At 44.5% G+C, this 27,805-nt stretch overlaps 1 protein-coding gene across 4 annotated transcripts; it reads left to right on the plus strand.

Moving 5' to 3' along the window:
• The first annotated feature begins 416 nt into the window (after positions 1-416).
• Positions 417-27,508, plus strand: MAX (MYC associated factor X). 4 transcript variants are annotated; one of them, XR_008629333.1, is made up of 6 exons: positions 417-690; positions 1,493-1,519; positions 10,161-10,268; positions 24,634-24,757; positions 25,240-25,340; positions 25,999-26,137. XR_008629333.1 is itself a non-coding variant. In XM_055132993.1 (5 exons), the coding sequence occupies exons 1-5, from the start codon at positions 655-657 to the stop codon at positions 26,184-26,186; spliced, it is 483 nt and encodes a 160-aa protein (XP_054988968.1). In that variant the 5' UTR covers positions 419-654; the 3' UTR covers positions 26,187-27,508. The 4 variants fall into 4 exon arrangements, 2 of the variants coding, with proteins under 2 accessions (XP_004612407.1, XP_054988968.1); XR_008629334.1 differs by having other exon boundaries at positions 25,240-25,324; positions 25,999-26,136; XM_055132993.1 differs by lacking the exon at positions 25,240-25,340 and having other exon boundaries at positions 419-690; positions 25,999-27,508.
• Positions 27,509-27,805: the final 297 nt, after the last annotated feature.

Here is a 27,805-nt window from a genome sequence, read left to right on the forward strand (position 1 = left end):
GCAAAATGAAAGTGGGCAAAGTGGCCGCAAGGAAACAGCATTTGAAGCGGCCAGTTACTCCCCTAGAATCTCCACCCAGTAACCCGGGCCCCGCGCCTGCGTTCCAGACAGAGCCCGGCTCCAGGAGCCCCAGCTCGCTCCACGTGTCCTGTCTTCCCAGCAGCCTCTACTGCCTGGGGAGGAAAACCTCCTGACAACTCGCGGTCTGCGGACTACAACTCCCAGAAGACACCGCGCAGGCCCTCTCTCCGCCCCTCCACGGGGCACGCAGGCGCCGTGAGCTTCGTCAACAAGCCGGGCGGGCGGGGACCGCGTGCAATGCCTTGTGGGATTTGTAGTTTTTCCGGTCCATAGTGGGCCGTCAGTCAAAGGGAGCAGAACTACAAGGCTCAGCGGCCCCAGCGTGACGAGTCGGTCACGTGGAGGGGGGCCGACCGGGCGTGCGTGCCGCCGTTGATCCGGTGCTGCAGTGAGGAGGTGGTTCTCGCCCGTGTTGTGTGTGTGTGTGAGTGAGTGAGTGAGTGAGCGAGTGAGTGAGTGAGTGAGTGAGTGTGTGTGTGTAAGGGGGGACTCGGCTCGTTGTTGTCGGGGACTTCCCCCTCCCCTTCCCCTTCCCCGCCGCCGCTGCAGTGGCCGCTGCCTGGGCCGTAGGAAATGAGCGATAACGATGACATCGAGGTGGAGAGCGACGTGAGTCCCGGGGCTTCTTCCTTCCCGTGCGGGTTGTCAAGCGGGGACAGCGGCCAGGGCTCCCAGCCGGGCGCCGGCGGGAGGGGGCCGGGCCGCCGCTGCCGCCTGCCCCTTCCCCCCACCCCCTCCCCGGGGCCGGGACCGCCTCCGTCGCGCTCCCGGCTCGCTCCCCGCCGGGCTGCTGGCCGGAGCGGCCTGCTGGGACCGGTGGTGGGGAGGAGACACGCGGCCGCGGGGACCCCCGCCACCTCCCTGGAGAAGGGTGCTGCGATCTCCAGCTCCCACCCTGTCCTGCTCGGGGAGGGGAGGTGCCAGGCGCGGGTGGGGGTGGGTGGGGGTGGATGGGTGGGTGGTGTTGGACTGATGAGCTGTGCCCGGGATCCCATTGTCCGGATCCGGGGGGTGGGGGTAGGGGGACGGCGACCAGAACCTGTCCCCTTGGTGTGCGACCCGCATCCACTGGTGACCCCGCGGGTCCTTGCTGGGTGAGGGAGGGCGCGGGAGGCTGGGCAGTGCGCAGATGCCCCGAGTTGCCCCCCCTCCCGGGGTGCAGGGGGGACCGTGCCCTGGACCCCTCCGACCCTGGTCGGATCCCGGAAGGCGGAGCGGACCTCCGCAACCCCTGCCCCGCCACCGGATCCCGCTGAGGGGGATGGGGGCGTGGGGAGGGAAGGAAGGGGGGCTCAGGGCCGACTCCCCTACCCGTCGCTTCCTCCGCCGCCGGCATTTTCTTTCTTATTATCGACTGCGAAGTGTAAAAATAACTTCTATATTTTCTATTTTTTTTTCTCTCTTATTTCAGGAAGAGCAACCGAGGTTTCAATCTGCGGTACGTCTCCTACTCTCCATTTCATTTTCATTTCCGTTCAGTTCAAGTTCTTTTTTGGGGTGGGGGGGTCTCGAGAGAAAGCCTTCTAGTTTTGTTTTGTTTTTTTTTTGGTGGGTTTTTTTTGTGTTTTTGTTTTGTGTTTTTTTTGTTTTCTTTTTCTTTCTTTTTTTTTTTAACCATAGCAAACTCTCCCGTTCCCCGCTCAGGTGAGGTGGGGCTTGACTCTGGGCGGGGCGGGCTTACAGATCTCTCACAGTTTTCAATTCTCAGTTGGTCAGTTTAGGTGCCTGCAAAAGTGCCCGGCAGGGGCAGCGAGGAGCCGTATGCATAGAGGGGGATCCTGCTGTTCTTTCAGGTCGGCAGGTCGTTGTCTCAGTGTTAGGTGGGAAGTGAGAAGTGCATCCTTCTGGAGTGAACCTGCATTATTTCTAGCTTAAAAGTGGTTAGGTTTGCCCTGGGACAAGTGGATTCTGAAACGTCTGCATAGTTGTGTGAAGCTAAAGGCCCATGTAATAAGCACTTAAGTCATGTGACTGCCGTAGACCTGTAGTATCTAGCAGAGCCTGGTATTACTCTCGAGAAGAAGCTGGGAAAAGTGGAAGAGCCACGGGAAAGTGACACGTACCATTTATTGTGCAGGCTGGCAGTGCTTTGAGTTGAAAGGAGAGCGTTTAAAAGCAGAAATTCGGTGGCCGTGGCATGGCAGAGAGGGTTACTTACGAAAGGGCTGTGGATGACCCTGTGCAGTGCGATTGATACTGTCTCAGGATGTCGCTGACACTAAAGTTTGCAGTAGATTTTTTTTTCTTTGAGTTCAGATGGACACGGATCTCGGGTTTTAGGAGCCTGAGAAAGAATGGGTTTTTTCCCCCAACGATCAAAACGGAAAAGGAAAAAATAGAAACAAGATAAGTGTGAGTCAAGGAAGCGTATCCTAGTTTTGAGTGCTTGGCACATGGGATTAGGATGAAATTTTATGACTCAGAATTCAGATGTGAACCCTCCACACATGCAGTGGTGGGGTCGGGGATACAGTAGAGAGAAGAGGCAACAGTGTTCTGGAGAGCACTTGCCTCTCCTGAAATGGCAGCCTCTAAATGCCAATGAGTTGTTTATATGGGAATAAGGCTTTGGTGTTTCCAGATGGTCCTGATTAAAAAAAAAAAGTTCTTAAATTCATATTTTTGAGGTGTTTTGTTCTTTTTTCACTTTTTTTCTTTTCTTTTCTTTCTTTTTTTTTTTTTTGTGCTAAAGGATTGAACTGCAGAGCCTCACACATGCATGGCATTTGCTCTACCACCAAGCTGTATCCCCTGCCTGGTTTTGATTTTTAAAATGACGAATGAGAACTTCATCTTGTTAAAATTTACAGGATGTCACTTTAATATCTCATGTCTATTAAGTTAGATGACCAAAGAGCAAAAGCAAGCTCACCTGTGCCTACCCTTCATTAGATCATGCAAACATTCTGCAGATTGTATAAGCATAGAAGCAATTAAAAACAATATTATTTGAGAGCTGATATTATCTTAACTCAAGGATGCAGTCGTTACCATGGAACTAAAAAACAGTCACTAAAAATACAGTAGTTTTATTTCTCCTTAAAGTAATAAGATAAACTTAATAGTTATTTGAAAAAAAATTTTAGGGTAGTTACTTTAGTTCTGAGTATGAAAAAGGAGTTTCATGTTTGGAAGCCAGTCTATTTAAAACATTTTTTTCCTTCAAGTCTCCAGTTATAAAATATGTCCCAAGGTTTAATTAACCAGAGTTGGAGGATAGGTTTTAGTTAGGCTTCTTTTGCAGAATTATTTGAATTGGATGTTGAGTTTCTAGTGAAAGGGTTGTTTTTTTGTTTGTTTTTTTTTTAGCTCACTGTTATTGAAAGCAGTCTGCTTTTGAAATCCTTGTCTACATAAGTGTTGATATAAATTGGTTTACTTTTTTTTTCCCCTGACTTTTTTGGATCACACCCAATGATGCTCAGGGGTTACACCTGGCTCTGCACTCAGGAATCCCTGGCGGTGCTCAGGGGACCATATGGGATGCATCCGGTCAGCCTCGTACAAGACAAACACCCTGCCTGCTGTACATTCTCTCCGGGCCCACATTAGTTTACTGACTTAAAATGTTTTCACTCTTGTAGAATGCTGTTTTCCTTCTTGTATCTGATTTACTTATTTGGTTACATTGCCAGTGGTGCTCAGGGTTTACTCCTGGCTCTGAACTCAGGGATCACTCCCAGGCAGAGAACCTTATGCAGTGCAGGGGTAGAACCTGGGTCAGCAGCTTGAAAAGCAGGGGCCTTCCTTACCTTCCAGGCCCCATATCTGCATATTTTTAATTTAGTGTTTAGGTACCGAGGACTTGATCCTTTCATTTCGAGTGATGGAAGTGGGCAGAGGAAGTGGGTTTGAATTTATTTTACGTATTACTGAGACTTTGTTTTGTTTTGAGACCACTCAGCTGCTCAGAGGCTACTGTGGTGCTGGGGATTGGATTTAGCGGTCCCTTATGCAAAGCATATCCACCAGCCCTCAGATCTGTTTTCCTGGTCCTGCTGAAACCTCTTATTTTTCCTTTTCCTTTTCTTTTTTTAAAAACAATTTTTAGAGATATTGGGTTGAGCCCATAGTCACACACATGTAAAAGGACCACAGTACCCTTGAGCTGCATCTGTGCCCTATGCAGTGCCCTCCCCCCTACCCCCCACTCTGAGATAGTTAAATGCTGTCTGGCACAAGGGGACTGTAGTAGCATCAAGAGAAGCAACAGAGATATTTAGGTATTTTAGGCAAAATTCATAGTATATCAGACAGTTATCAAGAAGATGTAGGACAAAAGATAATTTCAAGTGTTTTTTTTTAACCTGTGAAAAATTTTGTTCCTAAATAGTGTAAATAATAAATATGTTTTTAAAGTTTGGAAAAAAGTGATTCTTACACTTTGCATAGTTCAGAAATGGATGTGCATTGTTAAAAAAAGAATGTAGGACTAGAAGAGAACTTTTATTTATTTATTTATTTATTTATTTTTAAACTTCTGTGTCACACCCAGCGATGCTCTTGGCTGTGCACTCAGGAATTACTCCTGGCAGTACTCTGAGGACCATATGGGATGTAGGGATTGAGCCCAGCTCAGCTGTGTGCAAGACAAACACCCTACCCTACTGTCACTCCAGCCCCTAGAGAAGAACTTTCAAAGAGTTGGTGGGAAAAGCTCTGAATTCATGTTTTAAAGTGTTATTACATAGAGTAGTTCTGGCCTTAATACATTGGAAATGTAGGATACCCTATGAGAACACAATAGGAAGTATAACTAACAGAAAGTGAAACTGATTTGACGAATTTTTTTTTCCTGTTGTCTTAGTGAAAAGGGAAAACATCTCTAGTGACCAGTAAGCTCTGTTAAAGGAAGTAATCCCCAAGTACATTTTAATTATGAATTTAAGATACATCCTAGATTCCAGCTGATGATGATACCTTATTTCTTGAGCAAAAGTTGCATTTTTAAAGATAATTTTCTGAAGCAGGTGTATTGTATTCAAAATGATTCTTCTGTTTTATTTCTATTTGGGAAATCCCTTTGGGGAGAATATAAGTATATGTATAGGTATATGAGAAATACAGAGTATTTCCTGAAACCCCAGGCTTTTTTAACTTACTTCCCTTCGTGAGAGTTGAAGATGTAGCAATTATACCTGTTTCGGGGACTTAAAAACACTGTAGTTCCATTTCTAGGTCTTTATTGTATGAAATTTTTCTTTGATGTTTTTTGGCAACCCACATGGCTATGTTCAGGGCTTACTCCTGACTCTGTGCACAGAGATCGCTTCTAGTTGTGCTCAGGGACCATATGTGGTACCAGGGTTCAAACCCTGTCAGTTACATGCAAGGCAAGCATCTTACCCACTGTACTATCTCTGCCCCTCTGTTTATGAAATATTTTTAACTTCTCAGTGCTCTTTGTTTCTTCAGGAATTGTAGTATATTCTTAAGGGAGTGAGCTTGGTTGCTTTTGAGATTGGGAGTTATTCAGGAAACTACTATATGGCAGGAGTACTACAAGATAGGTGGTATACTTTTTGTCTGCGAAGAGAATTGACAGATAACAGAAATGTCAGGTTTGACTCTTAAATACTATTTAAGAGTCAAATTTGCTAGACTATTGGTTGTTCTTCTGCTTGTCTTTTCAATGGCCAATAATGAAGTAGTTGAGAAAGAATAGCGCTTTGCTGTCAATGAAAATTTTTGATCAAGGCATCCTTACTCTTTTAAATAATCCTCGTTAATGACTTTTTTTTATAATGGTGTTCCTCTGTAATGTTCGGCACTGATAATTTTTTTAAAAACTTTAAAGACACATGTTTTAGATTTTAGAAATGTTTATCAGACAGTGTGTTCAAGATGAAGAGGAATTGGGAAGTTGCCAAAGCTTCCAACCTTTTTGAGTTTCTCATCCTGGCTACCTGTTATTTCATGTTGCCATTTTCCTGTTAATTAACATTAATGTTGCTTAGAAATTCTGTTTTATTCTACATTACAAAAGAAGTAACAGGTTTGTACTTTCTGATGTTTTGAGTCTGTATTTTCAGTGTTAGTGTTTAATAACTAATAACCACAGAAACACTTTTCCCTATAAAGTACAACAGTTAGAATTATTAATAACAGTAACAATTTGGTTCAAATTCCCTTTTTGCTGAGAATTTTCTATATTGGAATTGAGAAGACTCCCCATATTACCGGGGTAGGTATAAGATAGCCTGCAAAAAATGGCATTGTTCTGAAGAAGCTTGTGCATATTTGAATAATGCAGCACTTATTTCCCCATGCTATATTTGCTACTTACAGAACTTGTAAGAAGACTGCTGACTGGTATAATGCCTCAGTGGCAATATATTTTCTATGCAGTGAGTTGGAAGTAATTTAAAAAGATTGACTTCAGTTTTGAACAGAACTTAGATTGAAGAACCTCCTACTAATTTAGCAACTTTCTGGCTATCAACAACAACAAAAATACTTGCTTTCAATATTAGCAACACTTAAGTGCATGTGCTTATAGTATGAGATTTGGACTGCCAATGTGAAAAAGTTTGGTAGAAATAAAGCTGAGGTACCGAATAAATAAAACCTTTGGCAGAAATGGCAAAGCTGGAAGAGATTCGAAGCTAGAGTTTCTGTGTAGCATATGTGGGGCCACTCGAGTATCACACAGCCCTTTAGTACTTCTGTTAGCCTGGGATGCCCCAAAGGAAGGATTTCCTATCAGAATTCACAAATCCAGTTTGCAGAATAGCAGCATCCCATCACTGCTATATATGGGATATATGGAAAGGTATCTGGATGCCTACTGTCAGTTCAAGAATACTTCTATTATCTCCTAGAATTGAGCCCAATGCCATGCAGATGCTTTCACAGAAGCTAACACCTATTTTTGTTACCTGACATTTTTCTCAATATAGGAGAGAGAAAGCTAGTTTATCCTTTTTTGTTTTTTGTTTTTGTGCCACACCCCAGTGATACTCAGGTGCCCTATTCCTGGCTCTACACTCAGATCACTCCTGGCAAGGCTAAAGGTCCTGGTTGACCACATGAACAACAAGCACCTTACCTGCTGTACTGTCTCTCTGGCCCCTAGTTCATCTAAATTAGCTTCATTTTAGACATTTGGCTTTTTCTATTTTTTTTTTAACTCATTTTGATTTTGTCAAAGTCTCTCAGATGCCTTATCCTGGCCGGGGGTGTTCACCCAGTTTTTTCTCCTGAATTTTGGACTCTTTTTCCTTTCAAAAGCATTGCCTTGCAAGTGAACTAGGAATTGATCAGGCTGGCTGTGGCCCTCGATTCGATTGAATGAGGGGTAGCCAGGAGAACAGTGTTAAAGGTCTACAGATAGATCTGTAATTTGGAAATGTTTCTAAAACAGAATTCTCAGTTTCTTGTAAAGGTGTTTTACATGTTTTTGTAAGCCACCAAGAGTTGTCATTAAGTTCATAGTTGCCTAAAGTTAGGTATGTTGGTTCTGTATGTTTTCTTCCGTTTCTCTTTTTTGTTTTTGTTTTTGTTTTGGGGGTTAAGCCCAGTGATGCTTAGAAGTCACTTCTGACTCTGCATTCAAGAATCACTTCTGGCAGTGTTTGTGGGACCATATGGGATGCCAGGGATCAAACCTGGGTCGGCCGCATGCAAGACGAGTACCCTGTCCACTGTACTATCTTCAGCCACTCAGTTCTGTGTATTTTCAGCTTGTTCTTTCAAATGAGACTTGGGGAGGAGAAATTTCCCGATTGCTACTGTTTCTGAGGGCTTTAAAAACCGGTTCATCATAGCAGCTTGGGGATAAACATGGCAAAGGGATTGGTCTAAGATTCCACTCTTACACTAGTTAAATTGGACCTGGAACTGCCACAAAAATTCCATCTACTGCTTTGAGAACAACAGTCCCCAGCCCAATCTTTCTACCAGCAGTGGACTGCTGCCTTCCCTGTTGAGCCAACTTCTCAGACTTGGCTGGCTCCCCAGATGAGAAGCCAAGATTTCTGCTGATGGTCCACAGCCAAATTCACTTACAATCCTCTAACGGAAAGACTTGTCCATTTGAGTCCTTTCAGGGCTCAGTGAATGGGAAGGGAGTAGAGCATTGTGGGGATGATTTTGGTGTTAGATTATACTTGGCTCCACCCCTGTAGCACAGGCCTGTGTGAAACCAACAGCTTGGTTCTAGCTGTTTGTGATTTGCATGACTCTCACCAAAAGAAAACAATTTGAATTTTATTTATATCAGTAAAAGGGATTGTTGGGTTGCTGGTGTCACTGCTTCTGTGCACAACTCTTAAGCTGAGAGGAAGGCCAGGAATCTGGGTGATTTAGATCTTGGAGTGTCTTGGGCTGTAGCCGAAGTCTAAAGTCTGAACATTAATTTGCATGTAAATAAACCTTTTTAGGGAGTTAGTAGCAAACAGCAATGGAGAGATGCCAAATACCATCATCTCTTAGCCTTTTAGCTTTTTAAGTCCAGGTTCGAACACAGTCCCATTTGCCAGTGTAGTTGACTAGTGGAGCAGTGGGTTGAAAGGGGTTAGGTGCTCAGTTCAGTTCCCTCAAGCCATTTTTGTACTATTGTTAGAAAGTAGCTGTATTCTTGCTGTTTCCGCGCTGCTGGCCTTGGGTTATCTGGTGTTCTCTCAGTTTCCCTTAAATTCCAGATATCCCTGAAGTTTAGAAAAGCTCATTGTATAGTGAATTCAGAGATTTAGAAATGCTTTGGGCATCTGAGAGTAAGTAAATGTTCTGCTTTGAAGGATCCTGTCTCTGAGAAACCCCAAAGCAACTAAAACTACCATTGCTGCTTCCAGCCTCTTCCCCCGTTATGAACTAAATTATCTTTTTCACAAGACAGTTTCTTGTCATTCTTTATTTGTAGAGTTTATTGAATTTGAGGCATACTTGTGTAAAGCTAGCTATTGACTCGTTCCTTCATATTTTAAATTCCTGATATTCTTTATGGATAGGTTAAAAAAAAACTTTCTCAATTTACCATATACAGACTTCTCTTTAGGTTAGCTCAGTGCAGCTTTGTGTATTCAAGGTAAATTCTCGGGATGTATTATTTTGCATAAGTCCCAAAGTACAGATGCAATGAAGTTCTTGCTTTAGGTTCAGTATGCTTTTGCGTTTCATCTGGAGGGAATCCCCTATTTGTGGGGACCTTCTGTAGCTCCCTTATAGTTTCTTCTGCACTGTCTCATGCTCAAAGCCAATATATTGTGCAACTTGATTTGTTGGCTGTCTTTTGCTCTGTAGTTGATTGTTCTTTGTGATTCTGAGGGCAGGATAAAGACTTTGGTCTGAGGGTATTTAAATGCTGCCAAATAAGCTTGCTTTGCCACAGGTGCCTGAGGAAATTTATTCAGAGCATGTGGATGTCAGAAGATTGCTGTCTAAGAACTAACCTTTCTGGCACAGCCTGTTTGAGGGGAAGCCCTTGACATGATAGCACGTTAAAAACCAAAAACAAGAACTCAGAAAGAATGTAGTTAATGCTTACATCAGCTCTCTTATCTTGATCTCAAACTTGTGCATCTGAGTTTTCTAGAACTTTTCATTTCTTTGGTGTAATTTGGCGGGGAGGTCTTAAATTCGTACTGTTAGTGAGGTAGAGACGGATAGTCTTTTTGGTGGACTTCACAGGGGAAGAAGCTTCCGACTAATGACCTCACTCCTGCCTTGGGGAGTCTGTTGTAGTGGGGGTGGTGACATCTTAGGAAAGGACCCACTGCAGCTCTTCTTTGGTTATCTCCCAACCATGGACTGGCGGCTATTCTGTTACATAAGTAAGTGGTGGGGTAAGACATTTCTGGAGAGTCACACTTTGTCCCCATGAATAACTTTTATTTTACTTATGCATGAGCTGGATGCATCGAGCTACTTTGGATGTTCCTGTCGCAAGCCTTGCTCACCCCTTTCTCCCCCCTTTAGCAGAGCCTAATTCTGGAGACTCCTAACTGCCCACCTCAATAATCCTTCCCAGTCCAATTGCCAGGGACTGCGCTGACAGCATAAACTTCCAGGCTGTACCCTACCTACTTGTATCAAGTTTGAGAAGTGACATTGCTAATATGCTCTCTCTTTCATTCCTCTAGGCTGACAAACGGGCTCATCATAATGCACTGGAACGAAAACGTAGGGACCACATCAAAGACAGCTTTCACAGTTTGCGGGACTCGGTCCCATCACTCCAAGGAGAAAAGGTGAGTTTTTTGAGAAAACTGATTGGATTGCTGCTCTCTTAGAAGGTGTTGTGGACTTGGCAGGATACTTATCTGTCTGGAAAGAGATGGGGTGAGAGATATTCAAGTGGCATGATTTCATTCATTTTTAATTTTTAGGATTGCCATCACACCTTTCCTACTTTGTTTGCGCTTTGCAAATAGCATCAAATGAAGCTGCTTGTAAGACAAGTGCTAATTTTAAAATTAGCATTGTTTCTACTAAATTACTCATTAAGAAACTTATTTTAGTTATCCAGTAATATAGATTAGCATTTCTTCGTCAGGGGCCTAATGGTCCCCTTTGGGCCCCTAGGATATTCCAAGTGAAAATCTTATATAAATGGAGGGCTAGTCGCCCAAGACTAGGGAGCCAACCTATGAGGCCACAGGAAGGAAACAAGTTTGAAAGAGGATCTTGGTTGGAAAAGACTGAAAAAACTGGTATAGAGAATAACTTCATAGTTATAGTGGGGTAACCCTCGAGAATGCATGAGTCAGAAATGCCCTAGAGCACCATGTGAAATTTCATTTTATAATACTTAAATAATCTCCCAGGAATTTATATGAACCATCCTGAACACAAATGATCTTCTGGTCCCAGTAGCTTAGGTTACAAAGACTTGTAAAGGCATTTAAAGCAATGAGACAAGGGCTGGGGAGAAGCCCAAAGGGCTTAAGTACATGTGTTGTATGCAGAGGCTCTGAGTTCAATCTCCAGTGCTCCCTCTCCCCTCAGCACCCATTGGGATTGCCCTGGGGAGCCACTCCCTACCCACCAAAAAAGTATATTATTTGAAAAAATATTTAGGGGACTTGTAAAAAGACCTGTTAACGTGAAATGGGAGGGAAAGTAATGCGCTCTTTCCTTGTCCTCCTCCCTGCCCACTGCCCCATGGTAGACTTTCACAAACTACTGTTTTCCTTGGAGAGGTGGGTGACAGGTATGGAGGTAGAGGCCACATAAGAGAAAAATCAAAGTTGAAAACTAATTGACCTGTGAGTTGAAGTGTTCCTTGGAATTTGGGGAAAACACATTTGTTCAGTTCTGTCTTTGACGTAGAGTGAATTTCACTGCTCTCTGTAGCAAGTCAGTGACATTGGTGGCATTTTGGGACGAGGAACTCTTTATTTTTCTGATTCCGTGATCCACTGGTTTTGTTTTTTTCTTTTTTTCTTTTTTTTTTTTTTTTTTAAAGAAAGGAGAAAAATTTATTGGGAAGTAGAAGAGGGAAGAAAAGGAACTCCCCATATGGGTGTGGGGAGGAACTTAGCATAGGATTAAGTTCAGCAGCAGTCATTTTGTGAAGAAAAATCTTTGGTCTTAGGTGTACTTTGACTGGGCCTCTGTTTTAGCTCTCTGGTGGTCCTCAGTTTGTTTGGTTTTACAGGATTAAGTTTGGAACCATTGTGGTTTCATTTTGTTTATATTGCCATTCTGGTAAGTCATCTGCTTTTTCTTATCTGAGTTGTGGCTTTCTACGTGACTGAAGCATGGGAGAGGTCTGATCTTTATGAAAAAAATGAAACAGGCCGTGTGAATACCTAGTATTGCAAAAGCAGAATTTGCCATGGGGTAGGTCTGTTTGGTGTGGCCTTGGTTTAATGGCTGTGGACCAAGATACTTGACCAGAAAGAACAACATCCCTACGCACAACATTGTCGGAGCACCGCGGGAAATTTTTATGATGGGGAGAGAGACTCACCCTTTGAATCAAAGTACACAGGGGCAAGAATTATCTCTTGTGCGTGTCTGAACTACTAAGTCAGTGCTTATTCATATACCCTGTTACCAATTAATGTCAGTTTCAAACAGTGGTTTTCAGCCTTTTTATACTTGCGGACCAGCTTTGAAGACCACTATTTTCAAAACTGAAGTGGACATGAGCTGCGTCTCCTAAGTCTTGAATCTAACCAGGACTCATGATCAGGCAGTGTTTAAGAGGTGGCCTGTCAGCCTTCTGGAGGCAAACCTGGAAATCTGTTTATAGCATAGTCAGGTGACTGCTAGAGAACACTTAGGGAGAGGTAGACCAGAGGAGTTCAAGTGTGTCTTTTTTCCTTATCTAGTTTACCTTGCAATAAAATTCTTCCTGAAGTCCCTGGAATTACATTGTCTTTAATTCCTTCTCCTTTCTTCAAGGAATTTTACAGTTGGGATCTGTTAGCCTTAAACTGAAAAGTTTGTTTCATTGTTGTTCATCTATTTATCACTCACTGACTCCATTCAGATTGATATTTATGAGATTTTAATATATGCCAAATACTGTTTTAGCTGCTTAGAATATAGTAGTGCACAAGAAAGGCAAAAAGTTGAAGTTCCTCATCTGAATAAGAAAAGGTAAAAAATGAACTAATAATTAAAAAATATGTGGTAGGCTAAATGCTGTTGAGAAAATTTTCAAGGGAGAAAGCATTGTAGTCTCCATTAGGACAGACAAGAAAGCTCTTTGGCAAGGCAACATTTGAGCCTTAAAGGAAGTGAAGGAAAGGATCATACATGCATCCATCTAGTGATGAGCTTTCCAGGCACAGTCATAGTTGAGTGTCAGGAACCTGGCAGCTTTCTTGAGCTGTCCCCCCAAATTCAGCCAGAGCAGCGCAGGGGAAGGGATGGCAGGAGCAGGTAGGTAGCAGAAAGGTCAGAGAAGGAGCAGCTGACAGAAGAGCTGGTCAGGGTCAGATTTTTGATGCTGACCTAAACCCCCCATGTGGTAATTCACCAGATGGTGTTTCCCATGAATTTTATCCTCTATTAAAATCCAAATACTTCACAGTCAGCTGCAGTAAAGGAATTGGCTATTAGCTCTGGTTGAACCTCGGCCTCTTCACATCAACATTCTGTCATCTTAGTGGTTTGGTTTGGTTTTGGTTTTGGTTTTGTCTGCCAGCACTATCTCAAAAGGACTGCAAGGGTCTCATAGTACTTCAGTCTCTCAGACTTCTGAGCTCTCTCTTTTTTCTCTTGAAATGCAGTACTTTGATCCAAAGGAAATTGGCTTATTCTAGATTTGAATTGCTGTAGTTGGGGTTGTGACATTATGTAATTTACATGAGATGATTCTTTTACCCTGAGTCTCGGGGAGCTTATATTGGATTCTTTAAGGAAAACCCCTGAGCGTCTTTATGTTCTGGGTGACATCATTTTAGATTATGCTACATGTGTCCTAAACCTTTTTTTGTTTTATTTCTTTATATTCTTTATAAGTGTTGATGTTATCTGCCCCATCCCTCCCACCCCTCATTCATGCTCCTTCTTTTTGTTTTGTTTTGTTTTTGCTTTTGAGGCTTCATCCAGCAGTGGTTAGGGACTATACCAGATGTGGTGGGCGGGCAGCAGGTACCAGCATACAGGTCATGTGTACTAGCCTTTGAGCTATCTCCCTTGCTCCAAGCCTTTTGATTTTTATTATTGGGGGAGGGAAAAGAATATGACTATACTCAGCTTTGCTCCGGGGCTGACTGTCTTGCTCAGGAGTGAGTCCTGACCATGCTTGCAGAACCATATGGAGTTTTGGGAATTTGAATGGAGAGGTACAAAGGCCAATGACTCCTGTGCTTTCTCTCCAGTCCAGCCTTTTGATTTTTTTTTTTCTTTTTGGGTCACACTCGGCAATGCACAGGGGTTACTCCTGGCTTTGCACTCAGGAATTACTCCTGGCGGTGCTCAAGGGACCATATGGGATGCTGGGATTCGAACCTGGGTTGACAGCGTGCAAGGCAAACGCCCTACCCGCTATGCTATCGCTCCAGCCCCGCCTTTTGATTTTTAAAGAAAAACCAATATTGGTTTAATTGGAACCTAAGTAAGAGAAAGGTATAATTATATATTTAAAAAAATAAATAGGGGGCCAGAGCAATAGTTCCATAGGTACAATTATTCAGATTCGATTCCGAATACCCCCATTTGATCCCCTGAGCACTACAAGGAGTGACCCCTTGATCTTAGAGCCAGGAGTAAGCCCTGAGCAATGCTGGGTGTAGCTCCAAAACAAAAAGTAGCTTTCAGGGCCAGAGAGAGAGGGAGGGAGGGAGGGAGGAAGGGAGGGAGGAAGGGAGGAAGGGAGAGGGAAAGAGAGTGGGAGGGGGGAGAAGAGACAGAGAAGGGGGGAGAGAGAGAGTGTGCAAGAGTAAGAGCGCACAGCATGCGAACTCACTAGGCTGAATAGCTGAGCATGTGCTTTGCATACAGGAGGCCTGGGTTGGATCCTCTGTTACAGGGTCACCCAGCACTACCAGGTTTGGCCCCAAAACAGTTTTAACTGTGAGATGAGACTCAAGTGCAGTCTTTGTCTTTTGGTTGTTGGAGGCACACATGGCAATGCTTGAGTTACTCCTGGTTCTGCACTTGGCACTTATTCCTGGCAATGCTCAGAGGACCATATGGGATGCCAGAGATCCAAACCAGGTTGGTCTTGTGCAAGGCAAGTGCCCTACCCGCTGTACTATCTTTCTAGTCCCTCAGTTTATTCTTATACATAAAAGTGTGCTTTTTTTGTTTTTGTATTTTTATTTCTGAGGTTTGCTGTGTTTTGTTGGCGGGGTGTTGCTTGTTTGGGGGCCACATTTAGTGAGATTTAGCTACTTCCTGTAGGGTTTGCTCCTGGTGGTGCTCCAGTGACCATCTGCTGTCTTGGTTGCAGCCTGGGCTTCCTACATACAAAGCAAGTGCTCAGCCCATTGAGCTATCTTTCTCACCTCCTGTTACCTATATTTTTACTATGAAATAAAGAATAGGTCACCTTTTTACTTGAGGTAAAAATAAAATAATCACTAGTATCTGTAAATTTTGTACGGTAAAATTAAATAGCAGTTCTCTGAGATGAATACTATGCAAATGAATACTATGTAAATGAACAGCTATTGATAATCTCTTCTACCATGTTAGTATATCAAAAACTAGGAAATTAGGCTTAAAACAGTGGTCTTAGTCTGTGTAGCTAGACAGGGACTAGAACTCAAGACTTTCAGGTGGCAAGTTCCATTTTTCTAGTGTACCTTAATAACTAGTGAACAATTTAAGGATAGAATAGTTTTTTTTTTTTAATTTATTCTTTTATTGAATCACCATGTGGAAAGTTACAAAGCTTTCAGGTTTAAGTCCCAGTTATACAATGCTCGAACACCCATCCCTTCACCAGTGCACATATTTCACCACCAAGAATCACCTCCCCTCCACCCCCCACCTCCCCAGCCCCCACACCCCGCTTGTGTAACTGATAAATTTCACTTTACTTTCACTTTACTTTGATTACATTCAATATTTCAACAAAAAAATCCCTCACTATTATTATTTGGAGTTTCTCCCCCCTAAAGTCAGACCTGCTGAAAAGGAAGCATTTGATCATTTGTTTTCCATTGCTGAGAATGAAGAGATATGAGGTCAATCAGCCGCACGGTTTTGGATTTCTGTATTTTAGTATTTTAGTAACTAAGTCCAGAGAATCTTACCAGTAATGTCATGTCAGGGCTACTTCTGAGATAGTTTCTCTGAGTTGATATATGTAGGTGGGCTGGAGCGATAGCACAGTGGATAGGGCATTTGCCTTGCATGCGGCCGACCCGGGTTCAATTCCTCTGCCCCTCTCGGAGCCTGGCAAGCTACCCATGGCATAGTCGTATGCCAAAAACAGTAACAAGTTTCACAATGGAGAGGTTACTGGTGCCTATTCGAGCAAACCGATGAGCAACAGGATGACGGTGACAGTGACAGTGATATATGTAGGTAACACCAGAAGTGCAGACATTTGAGAGGATGATTTAAGGTGTTGACAATCCATTAGGTCCCAGTATTGGCAAGAGGACTCTCGAACTATCTTTGAATTTAAATTTAAATCTTTCCCTTAAAATTTTTATCAGGAGGAGTTCACCAGAGAAGATTATATGGAATTGAAACTATCACCAGTCAACCAGAAAAAAGGAGTAAAGGCAAGAACAACTGTAGCCCAAGTTTTTATAGGAAGACATTACTTTTTCCTAAACAGAGTCAATTTTGTGGCTTTTTTGTTTGTTTGTTTCTGTTTTGGGGCCACACCTGGTGATGCTCAGGGGGTTGCTTCTTGCTCTATGCTCAGGAATTACTCCTGGCAGACATCAGGGACAATATGGGATGCCAGGGATCGAACTCGATTTGCCACCTGTAAGACAAGCTCCCTACCTGCTGTACTGTCTCTCCAGCCATAATTCTTTGTTTGAAGGGCCCTGGCTTGGGAGCTAGGGAGTGTTGCCCTACGGCATGCTGGCACTAATTCACCCTGTGAGGGGGACCAAGACCTGGTGGCCAGCCCATCAGTTTGCCTTTACATAAGGTTCTAATTCTTAATTCTTTATTAGCCTCAGAACCTGAGCCAGAGTGATTATATGTAATCACCCTCTCTCCTCAGCATATGTACCCGAGTGATACAAGGGTCTGCATCAGCATTGCCATTTGCCAACTGTACAGTAATTTATAGCAATAGCTCATCTTGTAAGTCTCTTCCTAATGCCCCTGTTTATCATGCATAATTTTTCTTCTTTCTGGAGAGAAGTGTGTTGAAAAGAGAGCACAGCCTAAGTGACATCTCCTAAGTCATCATTAAGTTCAGAATTTTTTGATGTGGGGTGAGCATATGAGGCATTTCAGCTTCTGTGGTAGACTTCTGTGTATGTGCTGGGTCCCCAGCGTGTAGAGTGAGAGTGCCCCAGCAAACAGCCATTAGAGAAAAGAGCTACAGCCTTTTGTGTGCTCGCTATTTAGCTAAGACCTGTGAGACTGTAGAGGATTTTTTAACAGTTGTAATAGAAAGTGTCTGGTCTTGAGACACCTTAAGACTCATTAAGAGAGAATATAGTTTCTCTCTCGGTGGCAATAAATTACCAACAGTTAATTTATTGATAATTTGAATCTTGAATATCAACGAATAGAGTAAGACACAGATGTTTCATCTCCATTAAATCTAATTTCCGGGGCTGGAGCGATAGCACAGCGGGTAGGGCATTTGCCTTGCACGCGACCGACCCAGGTTTGATTCCTCCGTCCCTCTCGGAGAGCCCAGCAAGCTACCGAGAGTACCTCACCCGCATGGAAGAGCCTGCCTGGCAAGCTACCCGTAGCATATTTGGTATGACAAAAACAGTAATAACAAGTCTCACAATGGAGACGTTACTGGTGCCCACTCGAGCAAATCGATGAACAACGGGATGACAGTGACAGTGATACAGTGATTCCATCATAGATAGTTCTTTAATTTTCTGAATCTTATCCTATTGCCCATGGTTGGCTCTGTGCTTAAAAACTATAAACATTGAGTTCTTTGTAAAATGTATTTGTGTAAACTTCCAATGATGTAAAGACTGGCATTCCATGTCTGAAATTAAATAAGGTTTCCCCTTTTCCTCCTGCTCTTTCCCTCCTTTTTATTGTGGGGTTCGGTATCCTCTCCTGTGTGCCAGCTTTGTTTATCTGAGCCCTTTCCTCAAGTTCTGACTCTAGCCTCACCAGCCAGATTGTGTTAGGGGTTCACAGAGAACAGACCCGCTCACAAGGCCGCCTCCACCTATGCACTTTGTCCTGCCCAGGTTTGGTTTCTTCACCCCTGATCCCTGACCTGAGAGTCTGTCTCCACCTGTCTGCCTTTCAGTCCCATATCAGATGCTCCACCGGCCTGAAAATTGAACTCTATTCCACCCCAGTGTCCATTTGTTGGTCTAGCCTTTGTTACTTTTTTATTTTTGTGATGTGCTTATGGCCTCTCTAGAGGATGGGTGTGGTTCTTGAGAGCAGAAACCTTGTCTGTCCTTCTTGGGGCCTCTGCAGTGGAGACATGAGAAGATGGCTCCTCTGGAGAGAGACCAGGGCGTCAGTAAAGTCTCTCACCTAATGCTTTTTGAGTCTTGAGATTTGGAAGCTAGGTAGGGGGTTATTACTATGCCATCTTCCCTTTGGCATTTCTTTGTTGTGTATGTCTGTATCCGTGATCACACACTGTAGTGCTGAGGGACACTCCTGGCTTTGTGCTCAGGGATCACTCCTAGTGGGGCTTGAAGGACCATATGGGGTGCCAGGGATCAAACCCTGGTTGATCTTGTGCAAAGCAAATGCTCTACCCACTATATTGTCTTTCCCACCCCTTTAGCATTTCTTTGTCTTTTTCTCTAAGACTATTTTTAAGACTTGATAGTAATGGGAAGGGGAGGTATCACACTTTCATTTCAGACTACCAAAGAACTCACAAAAAGAGAATGTAGGGTTTTAAAAAATTACTTGTTTGGCCCTTGAGTAATTATCTAGCTCATTTAATACGCTACTTCTAACGCCTGGTATTCTTGCCTTCCCTTGCTAATCAGTGGTTTTTTTGGACTAGAAGGGGCCTGGTAACAGTACATCTTGGAAGAACCATGGTGCTGTTTTGCTTGAATCTCACAACCCTCAGGTCTCCCTTGTTGGCCTTAGCTGGAGTTCTAACATGATATGAGTTCTTATAGGTGCACTCTCAGGCTTACTCTGCTAATTCTTCGTTTCTGTTTTCAGAAGATGACTTATTCAAGTGGAAAAATTGCTCTAGCCTCCCTTTACTGTAGTATATGTAAAAACCTGAGAAAATAGTCTTATTTCTTTAAGATAATTAGTACCAAAAAATTAGTACAGAATAAAACAGATGTCAGTGCTTAGTCATGCAGTAGTTCTTTTTGTTTTTTCCCCAGAGGATGGTTTTTTGGGGGAAATAAAAGCAGCTATAATGTCAGCTTAGTAGGATCCAATTTTGACAGGAGTTAATCTTACACCTAAGATAACTATTTCCTGGTATGCATTAGGTCCCTTGGGAGTGTTCCTACCTAATGTTAATAGTCTTGGACTCCTAGTTTCTTTCTCCTTCTCTCTACCTGCTTTCCAAAACAATGTGGATGTTTACAAAAGTTTGTATTTCACTTGTAGATTTTCAACTCTAGAAATGTATGAAACTCTTGTCTCATGAAAGATTTTTGAGAACCACTGTCTAAAGTGGGAATTCCTTAAATCATGGGTGTCATCTTAAGTATCACTACTAACTCCATTAGAAATCCTTCAGAGCCTGGGCTGGAGCGATAGCACAGCGGGTAGGGCGTTTGCCTTGCACGCGGCCGACCCGGGTTCTAATCCCAGCATCCCATATGGTCCCCCGAGCACCGCCAGGGGTAATTCCTGAGTGCAGAGCCAGGAATAACCCCTGTGCATCGCCGGGTGTGACCCCCCCCCCAAAAAAAAAAAGAAATCCTTCAGAGCCTTTCATGAACTATGTCCTCAGTACTTTTTGGCCGGATGAGGGCATATCCGGTACTCTTAGGAAGCTGCTCTTGGCATAGTGCCATGTGGTACCAGGGATCAAATATCTGTAGGCATACACTTGCACCCTTTGAACCATCTCCTGGCCCCTATAGTCAGTTCTTACTAAAGTACGAGGGGTGGTGCACTCGCTTCCCTCAGAGTTCTGTCATGTGGGTGGCTGGGTAGACCTCATGCAAGACTTTCTCTGACTTGCTGCTTTGAGCAGGGATGCACACACGCAAGTGTTGTATCCCAAACAAGAGAATGGACAGAAACAGGGCAGGAGTGGGGGGGAGTTGGGGAGCTGAGGTCTCCATGGCCCATTTTAGTTTTGTTCTAGGTAATGAAAAATTAAAAATCTGTGGAATGCTGCTGGTATTTCCCTTCCACCAGTACAGGTTCAAGTAGCTGTCCTGAACCTTCAGTTTCCCGCTCTTAAAAAGAAAAGCAGTCTTCTTTACTGCTGTTACTATGCGCAACTGAAGATTGTTTCCTAGACTATTTACTCAAGAGTGTCTTCATTCGAACTTCAACTCACTACTACCAATTACTCTGCAGAGCTGATTTACCAACCTACTCTTCCAAGAGTGTCTCCATTCTCACCAGGGTCCTTATTAACATTCTAATTCAAAATTTAGATGACTCTTTCATAGTCATTTTTCTTTTCCTCAAACTCTTCTCCCATATCAGCCCTGTTCTTGCAGAGGGATGAGAGTGTGTGTGTGTGTGTGTGTGTGTGTGTGTGTGTGTGTGTGTGTGTGTGTGTGTGTGTGTGTGTGTGTGTGTGTTGAGAGAGAGAGAGAGAGAGAGAGAAAGAGAGAATGTGCACATGTCAGGTAGGTGCACGCTCCCGCACACACACACACTTTTTTTTTTTTTTAAAGTTCCAAAATCTGTTTCCAAAATACAAGTGTCCTGGTAACATGGGTTCAAACTGCTACCTACTAGTCAAGGAACACTGAGCAAAGCTGCAGCAGCTCTGTCTCTCAATTTCCTCATTTATAAAATAGGGGAAATCATCAGAAGGTTATATAAGGATACCTAGCATTTAGCAAGTACTCGGTATTAGCTGCTGCCAATGTATTATCTATAGTATTATTATCATTGGTATTGCTGGCTGTAGCCATAGCTTCTGGACAGGATCTGTAGTCCACCATCCTTTTATAAGTTTCCCAGAGTGGAACAAAGGCCTAAGGAATGACTTTGCTTTAATTCTTAACTCCTAGGAAAGGCCCAAATTCTTTGTCAGGCTCCTTCAGCCACATTTATATGATCTGGTTTCAGGGCTATATCCAAACTGTTCAGAAGAACTTTTTTTCTGCTGGGAGAGGCAGAGCCAGAAATACTACCTTCTAATCCTAAGAATTAGCAGGAAAAAAAAATCACTTAGGGTTGGAGAGGTAGTATAGGGGGTAAGGCACTTGCCTTGCACGCATCTGGCACAGGTTTGATCTTCAGTACCCCAGATGGTCTCCTGAGTCTGCTAGGAAGAAGCCCTGAGCACTGTCAGGTGTGCAAGTGTGCCCACTACCCCCCACTTCCCTACATACAAAATCACTTAGGTTCTTACCGGGTAGGCAGAGACAACATGTCATCAGTGAACTTGTTGACTTATCAGTATGACATGTCAGTCATACATACATACTTACTTGAAGATTGCTGATTGAGCTGACAGGGCACATGTGAAAGCCCAGGTCCACTCCATGGTCCATAAAACCCGGGCCACACCTTAGTCCATACCATAAAACCCAGAGTTCCTGCTGGCTTCATGCTCTTCCTGTTCACATAGTATAAATGCAATAAACAAGGAAGAGCGCCCACATCTTAAGTCTGTGTCTGATCACATGTCTGTATATAGTTTGGACAGATTGAGGGGTGGTAGGTTTTAGATGAGTCTAGCGTTTTCTAGTTTCAACCTTTAGCTTTTTGTGGGGGAGGGGAAGGATGGAACCATGCACCTGGCCTCACACATACAAGCTGAGTGCTCAATCTCTGAGCTTCATCCTCAGCCCAAACTTTAGCTTTTTATCCCTATGATGTAAATCTCAAAAGATTTTTATTCTTGTTTAGTAAGTTCCCTGGGAAGCAAAATAAAGTTAGCACACCCCCCCTTTTTTTTGAGTAACTAAAGGGCAAGGAACACCTAATGTAACCTGAGGCACTTCTGCTTTTGGTGAGTGGTGGAGGAAAGGCTGTGGTTAGCATTCTGGACACCTCTTGTTGGGTTTATATAAACAGATCCAGCCTTCTTTGGGGCATCTTTTGTTCCCAAGTCACTCTGTTCTAACATCTGTTCACTTTATCTTCATACAAAAATTGTCCTGTCACTTCTGGTGCTGGTTTGTATGCTGTACTTACTGCTCATTTTTCACTTCTTTCTCCCTATTTAACGAAATAATTTCACATGTAAGCACATGCATAATGGTTACACACAGGTTGCTCCTCAGTCTGGTCATCTGTTAAAAATTATCACTGAACATTGCCAAGTGCTCTCCTTTCAGACGTTTTGCTTCTTATCCTCTAGTTCTAGTTATATATGTAGTTATGTAAGAACTAACTTAGCCTTCTAAGTACTATCTCCTGGAAAAACAGGCATATGTATATTTTGGTTTTTTGTTTTGGGCCACAGCTAGCAATGCTCAGGATTTACTCCTGACTGCACTCAGGAGTTACTCTTGATGGTGCTCAGGGACTATATGGGATGTTGGGGATTGAATCTAGGTCGGCCGTATGCAAGGCAAACACTTCTGCCTTCCAAGATAGGTAGATTTAGGGGCTGGAGCGATAGCACAGCGGGTAGGGCGTTTGCCTTGCACTCGGCCGATCCGTGTTCGATACCCAGCATCCCATATGGTCTCCTGAGCACCGCCAGGGGTAATTCCTGAGTGCAGAGCCAGGAGTGACCCCTGTGCATCATCAGGTGGACCCCCCCCAAAAAAAAAAAAACAAAACCAAGATAGGTAGATTTAAAGAGCAAATAGAATGGAGAGGGGCTGAAGTTAAGTGATGGACCACTGAAGTGTTTCCAGCCCTAGCTTCAATCACTGGCACAGCAGGAAGAAGGAGACTAAGATGTAAATATGCTTAGTGTTTAGTCAGAAATGGGATGCATAGAATTTGGAGAAATAGGTGAGGTTCTGAAGAATTTGCAGTCATATAAAGACCAGCTATAGAGAGAAATACTGTGTCTGCAGTTGCAGAATCCACTAGTGACAGCCTAGCATGCATCTGCCTCCTAGAGTCCTAGACTCTTCCTTCTTCTGTGCTACTGTCCCACCTCTCACCTAGTACTTTCTTTTCCTTTCTTTTCTTTTTTTCCTTCCCTTCCCCTCCCCTCATGCCATGACTGTCCCCTTCCATTTACATGATGTTCACCTATGACCCTGAAAATGTCCTAAGAAACACCACTGTGCTCTAGAGTGAGCCTTTCCCACAAATTCTACCTCAGTCTAAACTCATTTGTTTCCAGTGGGAGAACACATATACAGAGCCAAGGCCAGTGCCTGGCACACAGTAGGAAAATGCCCCAGCAAGAAACCACTTTGCCATGATCTTCCTAATTTGCAGTACTCAGTTTACACTTACTTGTACTACCCTGTGATTTGCCTGGCTATAGCTATATCTCCTCAGCTAGATAGCAAGTAATATTCTGGGCAAAAGAATTCATGACTGACTCATGTTTTTTTTTTTCTGGAAGTGTCTGCTTAATACTTTGTATATCGTTTGCATTAGATAGATAAAAAATGATTGAATATGAAACAAGGGTTCTGTAAAAGGAAGGATTGGAAATTCTATCACTAGGGTTGACTAGGCACCTAGCTTGCAAACTTCTCTGATACCTGGCTCTATAAATCAGGGTTGTAAGGACTTACTGCCAAAAGGTTTACTTTGGCTGCCTGAGTATGAATGTTAGGTTTGTCTTTTTCTCTTGCTATGCTCTGGGTGTGTTGGTTTCTTTGAGGGCCATATGCTGTGGTACTCAGGGTCTATTCCTGGAATGACCCCCAGCATTGCTCAGGGAACCAGACATGGTGATGGGGATCAGGCACAGGAGTTGACTGGAAAGTAAGGCAAGAAAAGTGCCTACACCACTGTATCTCCTGCCCATGTGTTCTGGCATTTCATGTGTTCTGGTGTTTTTAGGAGCCCCTGAACCTACCATGAGTAAGAAATTCTACTTTGGGGGCCACATCTGTCTGTGCTTAGGGATCACTCTTGGTAGGCTTAGGGGGCCATATGGGGTGTAGGGGATTGAACCCCAGTGCAAGTGCCCTACACAGACAGGGCAAATGCCCTACACATCGTACTATCTCTCCAGCCTCATAGTAAGAAATTTTGCTATTGCTCAGGAGCTTTGGTGGCACACTTCAACTAGGCAGTTGCCTAGTTACCCATGGTCGTAGTAAAGGTTGCAGTTGCTTCCTGAAGTGGCCCAATCGCATGCCCTTCCTGTGTTGACATCAAATGCTTAGCCAGAGAGGCTGAAATCATGACACAGCAACATGGCTCAGAAATAGCAGCAGATTGAGGGTTTCGTTGAAATCTGGGAACTTGATGAAAAAAATTGATCTATTTTCATCCTAAGCCAGATCCAACTGAGATCTTGCTCTTGTCTTTCCGAGCCAGCTGTCTAATGGCCTAAGCTGTCAGTTAAATAGGATTTAGTACTTCCACATAGCTAAGCTGAAGACTGGAAAGAAATGTAAAGAACCAAATGGGACGGAAGGAGTACAGGCTCAGGAGTTCCACCTGAGCTTGAGTCCAGGCCCTGCCACTTTATCAAGATGGTGATTTTGAATAAACCAGTAATTTCTCTGAGTCTTGGATTCCTGGTACAGCTACCTCTGTCAGAGCAGAGGGTGCTGGTGAGGTAAGCGATTGTAATGCACTTGGCACCTTGTCTGACTCGAAGGCGGCTCTCACTGGCAGGTCCTGTGTCCTCAGCCTAGTCCCACTGCACCTTTCTGCTTCCATTTCCCAGTGTTCGATTGCAGAAAGGGCTCCTCATCGCATGGACTAGGTCTTTATTTTGTCCCCCCTTGCTTTTTTCTCATATTGCAACAGGCATCCCGGGCCCAAATCCTAGACAAAGCCACAGAATATATCCAGTATATGCGAAGGAAAAACCACACACACCAGCAAGATATTGACGACCTCAAGCGGCAGAATGCTCTTCTGGAGCAGCAAGGTGAGCAGGTGGGCTGGTGGGGCAGCTGGCCCTGCTGTGCTCCAGCCAGGTCAGGGCTTCGCACTGGGTCTGCCGAGTCAGAGCCAGTTCCGGAGCATGTGCTCGCACGCTGCTGCAGCCCTGCTTCTCGGGCCTGAGTCACTGAGTGTTAGCGCCTTACTGAAGAAGGACCTGAGCCGCCAGTGAGGGCACAGTCGAGTCTAGGGGTTGCACCTCTGGAGACATTGACCTTTTCTGACCTGATCTCTCCCCTTTTTGGGGCTCAGGTGCTCTGCCTGCAGTAGGGGTTGCACCTGGCATCAGGTGTCTGAAAAGAGCTTTGAGCTCCTCGGATTGGAGTGTGATATGTAAGTACCAGAAACTCCAGGTGTTCAGGGACAGTGAGCCCACCCCATTGTCCAGGGTAGTCCAATCAGGGCAGCCCGTGGGCCAGGCCCGTGCTGTTCTCCAATGCTCACACCCGCCTTTTCCTACAACCACAGGGGAAAGCGAGAGCTGATCAAGTTCTTTGTTCCTGGGGAATTCACTTCTCTTCCTCCCTCATGGAAGATGCAAGTAAAAGGAAATGCAAGTAACCACCTGGGTTAGAACACCTCAAATGAAATAAAATAAAATAAATGGGTGACCTTCTAGGCTCAAGATGAGCTGAACCAAGGGATGGGCAGTGGGAGGCGGCAGCGGGTTGGTTACTGGGCCGAGCAGCCTGCATGTAGGGGCTGTGTGTTGAAGGCCCAGGTATTCTGTGTGGATTGGTAACTTGCTTCCAAGTGTCCAGCTTGTCTTTCCAAATGGATCTTGTACATGAGAGCTAAGCCAAGATTTTCCTTTGGCTGATACATCGTATGTCATCCTTTCCTGCTGTTGTGTGTCCTTCACACCCTGGTGGAGCCTGGCGTTGCCAGGCGCTTCTCTCATTGCACTGCTCCCACAGGGAGCTCACGTTCCTGTCTCCACACCGGGCTTCCGTGACAGGACGGTGACATTACAAGCTTTTTCTTTAGGGTTGGGTGGCTCGCAGAGTGGCCGGCCACGTCCACTGGGCCCCCAGGTCTGACTGGGGAAGGAGGAGGGAACTGAAATGTGTGGGCGGGGCAGCCACCGGAAGGGAGTTCCTTCTGAGCTCCTCCCCCGAGCCTCGGGCCAGCAAGCCCTTCGGAAGAACAGGCTGGACCCTGAGCCCAGACTCGGTTTCTCCCCCAGTCTCCGGAAGACTATAACCCACTCGCTTGGTTGCCTTTCAGTCCGTGCACTGGAGAAGGCGAGGTCGAGTGCCCAGCTGCAGACCAACTACCCCTCCTCAGACAACAGCCTCTACACCAACGCCAAGGGCAGCACCATCTCTGCCTTCGACGGGGGCTCAGACTCCAGCTCAGAGTCGGAGCCCGAAGAGCCTCAAAGCAGGAAGAAGCTCCGGATGGAGGCCAGCTAAGCTCCGCGGGGCAGGCCAGCAATAAAAACTGTCTGTCTCCTCCGTCGTCTCATCCTCCTATCAGTTCATCTTTAGAACCCTCAGAACCATTTAAGAGACTTTATTTTTTTCCTCTTTCTCTCTTTTTTTTTTAAATTTTATTTTTACGTAGAAGCTCTTGGACAACAGCTCTCGTTTTCCTTTCCCGTTTCCACATTTTTATTTTTTAACCTTTCCCTTCAGGGATTCCCTGTTCCCACCAGGAATTTTTAAACCAAAACACCCCAACTTGGCAGCTTTTTTCTGTGGAGGACAGACGGCCGGCCGGACCTCTGAGCACATGGTGTCCTGACCACCACCAGCTCCTCCTGCCCTGCCGGGCACGTGCCCCGGGGACTCCTGCCCTCCCAGCCCCCCAGGCCTCTCCTCCCAGGCCACCCTCACCTCTGATAGACTTTGTGAATCTGTGGACTGCTCTGCTTTCCGAAGATGACCTGTTCGGAGTAATCAGAATGACTCCCCTTCATTTTAAAGGATTTTTTTTCCCCTAAAAAAGCTGTTTATCGCTCCTGTTGAAAGACCAGATCCTTGAAGAAGTTTGTGGTGTAAAGGAAGTAGGAAGAGATGAGCAGCGCAGAGTCTATGGCCCGTTTCACTCCTGCTTCTCTCAGCCAGCCTTAGGGAGGGCCGAGTGACACTCGTGTGTGGTATGTGTGCGGGACAGGTGGCAGCAGTGAGAGGGAGCCACCAGGGGGTGGTGGTAGGGGGCGGGACAGGGAGGGAGAATCGGGTGGGGTAGAGGTTTTGTATTGAGGGCCAGTGATAATGTTTTGATATTTATTTCCTGCTACTGAAATTTGAATCTGAATGAATCGTCCCTATTTCTGATGATGTCGGTATTGCAAAGCGACAGATTCATAAAGTAATGATCAAATTTTCCTTTCTTTCCGTGTGTATTTCTAAGAAATAGAGCCAACTGATTTTGTATGTAAATACCAAGAGCAATTTACCTGGTACTAAACATCCCAGTGCGGACCCCTCCCTGCCCCCACCCTGCTCCCCGACCCTCCCAGAACCTGCCCGTTGTGTGATCCAGCCCTGGTCTGGCTGCAGTCAGCAGATCCCAGGGAAGGGTTTTGTGTGTTTAGGCCTCATTTCTTTGTCTCTTTCCTACTCCGTTCCCAGCATTTGCTGATTTCTAGTGTACTCTGTAGTTTCAGTCTGTGTTTGATTCCATTCCATGGAAATAAAAAGTATGTTGTACATACTGCCGAAGAATTGTCTTGCAAGTTAAGGCTTCCCCCTTTACTATAAGACTATAAATAAAAACTTATTTTATCCTTCTTGGTGGTGGTGTCTTCTTGCCAGGATGGCTAAGGGAAAGGGCCTTAGCCATCAGACAAATGTGGCTCCAGAGACAGAAGCCATGGAGAACAGAAGGGCAGCTGGAAGCCAGACGGTTTTTGTTTTTTAAGGTTCAGGGGGAGAGGGCCAAGGGATGTGAGGGTGGAGAAATGGATGGTGGTGTCTGCTCATTGGATAGGTGTTCTTGAAGTGTCAGTAGGGATAGGGCTGTCCTGGGTCACATTTCTGGATCCAGTTCCTGCTAAATAAGTGAAGCTTGGGAAATGGTGAACTCA

This window comes from Sorex araneus, chromosome 3, assembly GCF_027595985.1.
Source record: "Sorex araneus isolate mSorAra2 chromosome 3, mSorAra2.pri, whole genome shotgun sequence".
Lineage (NCBI taxonomy): Eukaryota > Metazoa > Chordata > Mammalia > Eulipotyphla > Soricidae > Sorex > Sorex araneus.

What these genes read in the sequence shown, in the direction of transcription:
- MAX (XM_055132993.1), top strand. Translation starts at nt 655, where the DNA reads ATGAGCGATAACGATGACATCGAGGTGGAGAGCGAC. An exon ending in ACATCGAGGTGGAGAGCGAC is followed by an intron (nt 691 to 1,492) that starts GTGAGTCCCGGG and finishes CTCTTATTTCAG; the next exon opens with GAAGAGCAACCGAGGTTTCA. An exon ending in TGCTCTTCTGGAGCAGCAAG is followed by an intron (nt 24,758 to 25,998) that starts GTGAGCAGGTGG and finishes GTTGCCTTTCAG; the next exon opens with TCCGTGCACTGGAGAAGGCG.